This window comes from Pollicipes pollicipes, unplaced genomic scaffold (genome assembly GCF_011947565.3).
Source record: "Pollicipes pollicipes isolate AB1234 unplaced genomic scaffold, Ppol_2.1 Scaffold_3087;HRSCAF=3621_pilon_pilon_pilon, whole genome shotgun sequence".
NCBI classification, from domain to species: domain Eukaryota; kingdom Metazoa; phylum Arthropoda; class Thecostraca; order Pollicipedomorpha; family Pollicipedidae; genus Pollicipes; species Pollicipes pollicipes.
The window spans coordinates 35,455,537-35,461,097 of record NW_023596225.1 but is presented as its reverse complement, the minus strand read 5'-3'; the positions used below and the strand labels follow the sequence as shown (position 1 = coordinate 35,461,097).

Here is a 5,561-nt window from a genome sequence, read left to right as displayed (position 1 = left end):
CGCCGCCGTCGCAGCGTGGGCGTCCACGTCCACCTGTCTCGGCACGTACACAAACACGCCTTGTGCGCTAGCGGTAAGTCCAATAAATGCCAGTAAGCTGCTGATGCGCCTGTGAGTTGCATGGATAAAAATCACAACGCGGAAGGCAGCGCCGGCCGACGGCGGCGCTGAGTATTGGGAGGCGCGCGTGCGGCGCCACACCGCCGCCCGAGACGGCGCCGGGGGGAGGCGGCGGCGCCAACGGCACAGGCCGCCGCAGCCGCCGCGCTGACCGACGCCGCGCGTTTGAGCTGGGGCTCGACCGGCGCGGCCCGGCGGCGTCACACGTTGATGACGTCATCCAGCGAGTACGCCTGGTCGAGGATCAGGTTTGGCACGGGCGACGGCGACACGCCGTCAGCGATGCTCGGCTCGCTCGGCGGCGGCCCGTCAACTGAGCTCTCCAGCAGACTCTGTAACGGCCGGGCGGCGAGGAGTCAGCGCCGGGCCCGGCGGTGGCGGGGGCACACACAGCGGCCGGTAGCGTAGCCTCGTGCGGCGCTCCTCACAGAGGTCATCGCCACACGAAAACACAGCCCGGTGGTCGCAGATGGACAACCTCCACCATTCTTACCTCGAGTTCTGCCGACGTTAACCGTTTGGGTTGGCGTTGGGCGCTGGGCGCACCGCTCCCATCTAGCGGCCGAGGCACAAAGCGTTAGTCCCGGATCGGTCCGCCCACAAGCTCCGTCTTCATGCGTTAGGTTCGGTGCTATCGGGCAGCTACATACAACGGCCGACAGGGGGCCAACAAATAAGCGGATAGATACATCAACGCAAACAAACAAAACAAGGACTGACCACGACCCTGCACGGATGTATGCTTACCGGCAGTGCAGCATCCGCACCTTCATCCCCGCGAAATGTGTCCTACCCGCTGTAAAGCGCAACACATCCCAAAAATACAGCAAATAAAAGTTTGATGCAAGCAAACCAAACAAAAAGTAGCGGTTCTGCGCACTATTTAACAAATCGGCAAACTTCGAAAAACACTGACAATCGGAGGAGCTGTAAACGTACATAAATGTACTCGATTTAGAATACTTGGGTCAGCTGTGGCACAGCCCAGTTCAAAATTGTCTGCACTTTGAAATACGTCCATTTCCGGTCAAGACGTTTTCGTCGGTTTGTTCGAGGCATCATGACTTGGACGTTTCGAGAAGGGTGGCCGTGTCCACACGACTCCGGGTCATCAAAGTACAAAGTACAGGGCAAAGTGCATCAAATTCCTTCCGCAACCAGAATGTGCGCGGCAATGCCACTATATACAATACCTATACGCTGAGGCATTCGTCTATGTTCAATTCCCCAAACCACGCCGGTGCCATGTACACACTGTGCGGTGAGGATGTGCCGGTGCCCGTCCGGACACGGACTGCGTGCCGTCGCGTGCGCACGTCACGCCGCCTTGCCTGTTGGCGAGTCGCTAGCGCGGCTCGAGCTGTTAGCTGCGGCGCCGTCTGCCATCTGCCGTCCGGTCCACGAGTCAGAGCTTGGACCGACGTCCGCCGGCGGCGTCTCGTCTCCCGACGTGTTGCCGCCACCTGGTCAAACCCACAACCGCCACGTCACACCGGCGCACTGCCGGAGCTCCGCGTGGGCCAATGCACAAAAACGCAATTCACACTGAGCTCCCCACAGCTCAAGCAAAGCAGCTGCTTATATTCAGGTTGTAAGAAAGCAAGTCCATATGAGAGCTGTTACCGTGGTTATGTGGTGCAACAACTGCACGACCAGCGGGCACATCATCAAGACACAAGTTCGGCGTCTACTGAAATCTGCTGTGACCGAAATCTCCAACTGACATAAGCAGTCCTAAAGATATCCCCTTGTGACTATCAATGCCAGCGGTACACTAACAGAATGCCTGACGCCGCGCGCTACCGACATACCACAAACGTAAACAGGGAACAAAGTCATGCTCACACATCCCACTCTCCAGTACAAACCCGCTCTGTAACCAGAGAAACCAACCAGGAGTCGGGCAGTCGCTCACAGAATTTTCGGCAAACCAAAAACAACACAGACGGCTGGCTGAGGCGGCCTTCAAGCGCGGCACCGCGCTTACGTCCGCGGTCGCTTCCCTTCAAACCCCGTGGCCATCTGAGACCCGCGCTGCAGGTCAGACGGACTTCCTTCCGTGACGGTGGACAAGCAGCCAGAGACAACAGCAAGTCAGCTCCCAACGCATGCTCCGTGGTGTCAACACGCCAGCCAGCACTGGCGTGCTGACAGCACAATGCCAGCACAACACGCAACGCGTTACGCATTAATATAAGGACTCGTGCAACCGCCAGCGGGTGGCGTCCCATTCGAGGTGCAACAGGGCAGATATATCCCTCCTTTTCGAGATACTTCACCTAATTTCGCAATTTTAAACTAGGGTAACCCTGCATAATAGCTTTACCCTTTCTTCCATTTTCTGAACCCGAGCACCCGGCCTGGCACCGGGCGGATCTCGTGCCTGGTGCTGGCAGCGCCAGTGGGCCGCACCGCGCCGTCCGCGGCGCTCGCCACCCGACCACGCCTGCCGCCGGAGCCACTCACCGGAGCAGCGGGTCTCAGTGCGGCCGGCCATGGACTTGGGCCGCGGCTTCGGCCCTAGCGGCGGCGGCTTGGCCAGGCCCGGCACGGGGGACGCCTGCTTAGGCTTACTGGCCAGGCTGGGTTTGGGACCTAGAACAGGCGCGCGGCGCGGTCACAGGCGCGGCTGGTGCCCGGCCAACCCCTCACACACGCGCGCGCACACACGCGGGAGACGAAGCGCACGGCGCGGCCAGCGGGCGACGCGGCGGCCGGCCGGCGGCCAGGCCCCGCACCGGGGACACGGGAGCCGCCGGCCCACACGGCCGGCGGCGAGGCGAGGCGAAAGCGAAGCATGCTCGGGCGCCGAGCTGTAGTCACCGGGCGCTGGGCGTTAGGCGGCGTCACAGAGCCGGGCCGCGCAGCCGGCACTCACTGATCGACGGCGGCCCGTGGTGGCCGGCCGACGGCGACTTGAGCGCGGCGGCCAGGGCGGCGCTGCGACCCTTCACCTCCTGGAGCGGCGAGCGCTCCTCCAGCTCCTCGGGCGTCTGCGGCGGCGGACGGCCGTCAGTCGTCCCGCACGGCACAGCGGCAACAGTCGTCACTGAGGGCGGCGCCTGCCACTCCTACTCGCCACCACGCGCAGCTCTTGGCCATGCTCGACGCCAAACTTATTAAACCCGACTTCGGCGGCGCGCGTGTGATATGCATGCACGTGCCATAATACAACCGGACCGTTTATCAGGATCCCCTTTCCCAAGCCTTGAGCGCCCCCCCCCCCCTCCCCCTCCCTCCCCCACTCACGTGTTTGGGCGTCAGACTGGCGCGCTTCTCCTGTTTGGCGCGCATTTCCGCCAGCAGGTCGGTGCCGGCGAGGCCGGCCGGGCGGCGCAGTGCCGGCTCGGCGCCCTCCTCAGCCGGCGGCACCACCGGAGGCGACAGCAGGTGGTTCAGAAAGCTGTCCGCACTCCCTGCGTCGCGCAGACGGGCGCCGGTCAGTACAGCCGGCCACGCACAGAGCGGCTTCCGTCTCGACGCCAACCAGAGAATACAGAGCCACTCACATGAGTGAACCGCCGCGCGTCGCGGCAGAACGGCCACAGCACCAGCCGCCCGACTATTCAGAGCGGGTATCGTTACACCATGCGGCCGGGAGCGGCCGAGCAGGCGAGAGCGAGGAGTGGATCGGCCCCGGGGGGACGCCACCGGCAGCGGCCGTACGACACCACCATGCGAACTGCCGTCCAGTCACTCGAGCAGCTCCGATGAAAACGAGCGCGACGGGCGATGTCCAGCCATGCGTACCACAAGCGATGTCTATGCCGCCACCAATCAGCACGGTGATTTTCGTTACACAATTGTGACCAGCCAGCCCAGCTGTTCGGTAACTGACACCGGAAGCACCTAAACGGGGCGACCTTTGACGCGACAGCGACGTCCACACGGCCAGAGTGGCCGACGACGGCCTCTCACCGGAGCCGGCCGACGAGTCGCTGTCGGCCGTGTCGGCCGGCTTCCTGGGCTTGGCCGGCTCGCCGCCGTCGCGGTCCTCCCGGCTGCGGGCCACACGATCCGCCGCCAGCTTGCTGAACACTGACGAGATGCCCTTCTTGACACCGCCGCTGCTGAGGACAGGCCGACGCCACCGGTCAGTCAGACACTGCTCGTCTGTGGAATCACGGCAAGGACGGTGGCCAACCGCTCCCAAAACTAGGCCAACATGCGTATAGAACCAAACAGTTGGACCGGCGCGCCGTGAAAAAGCTAGAGCTTTTTGAGACAATCCAAGTCCCGCTATAACATAAGCAAATCAGCAACGCTGTTCAAACATGGGGCAGCGAACTGCGGCAGGGCGCCCCCGAGACGGTAGAACGAAACGGGCCCATTCCGGCCTAAGTACGAGCCCCGGTATGTTCCAAGTGAGACAGAGTGGCGGCCATGGCGTCACCCTCTTCTTCTCGCGGGTGGGCGTCGTCATCGCGGTGGGCGGGCGTGCGCCCGCGCGCGCCCAGCCCAGGTGGGGTGTGGTTGGTCGGCAGACGTGGTCATCAGCTGGTCTGTGGTCAGGTCGCCGGCGGCGCACGTCAGACAACCTAGCCGCACACAGGAGAACAGAGAGAGAGAGGGTCTCGAGACAGAGACGAGACAGAGACAGGAGAGAGAGGACAGGACAGAGACAGAGGAGAACAGAGAACAGAGACAGAGACAGAGAACAGAGAAAGAGACAGAGACAGAGACAGAGACAGAGACAGAGAGACAGAGACAGACAGAGCAGAGACAGAGACAGAGGACAGAGACAGAGACAGAGACAGAGGACAGAGACAGAGACAGAGACAGAGAACAGAGACAGAGACAGAGGACAGAGACAGAGACAGAGACAGAGACAGAGACAGAAGACAGAGACAGAGACAGAGACAGAGACATAGACAGAGAGACAGAGACAGAGACAGAGACAGAGACAGAGACAGAGACAGAGAACAAGACAGGACAAGAAGACATGAGACAGAGACAGAGACAGAAGACAGAGACAGAGACAGAGACAGAGACAGAGACAGAGACAGAGACAGAGACCGAGAGACAGAGACAGAGAGAGAGAGAGAGGAGAGAGAGAGAGAGAGAGAGTATAGAGAGAGAGAGAGAGAGAAGAGAGGAGAGAGAGAGAAGAGAGAGAGAGAGGGAGAGAGAGAGAGAGAGAGAGAGAGAGAGAGAGAGAGAGAGAGAGAGAGAGAGAGAGAGAGAGAGAGAGAGAGAGAGAGAGAGAGAGAGAGAGAGGAGAGAGAGAGAGAGAGAGAGAGAGAGAGAGAGAGAGGAGAGAGAGAGAGAGAGAGAGAGAGAGAGAGAGAGAGAGATAGAGAGAGGAGAGAGAGAGAGAGCACCAGCAGATCAGGCAGATAGCGTGTGCAGCCCGACAACACAAGCACCGCAAACACTATGCGCTGACCGCAAAGCTAAACATAACAGCGAAACGAACACGGGTTTATTTTGCTGCCTCTGGC

At 61.1% G+C, this 5,561-nt stretch overlaps 1 protein-coding gene across 1 annotated transcript; it reads right to left on the bottom strand.

The window, feature by feature from the left end:
- Positions 1 to 283: 283 nt before the first annotated feature.
- Positions 284 to 4,543, bottom strand: LOC119090070 (translation initiation factor IF-2). The gene is made up of 8 exons (XM_037212865.1): positions 4,528 to 4,543; positions 4,039 to 4,275; positions 3,370 to 3,536; positions 2,999 to 3,113; positions 2,587 to 2,715; positions 1,452 to 1,583; positions 614 to 675; positions 284 to 452 (listed from the first exon to the last, which is right to left on the bottom strand). Exons 1-8 carry the CDS (start codon positions 4,541 to 4,543, stop codon positions 321 to 323), a joined length of 990 nt encoding a protein of 329 aa, XP_037068760.1. The 3' UTR covers positions 284 to 320.
- Between the last annotated feature and the right edge of the window lie 1,018 nt (positions 4,544 to 5,561).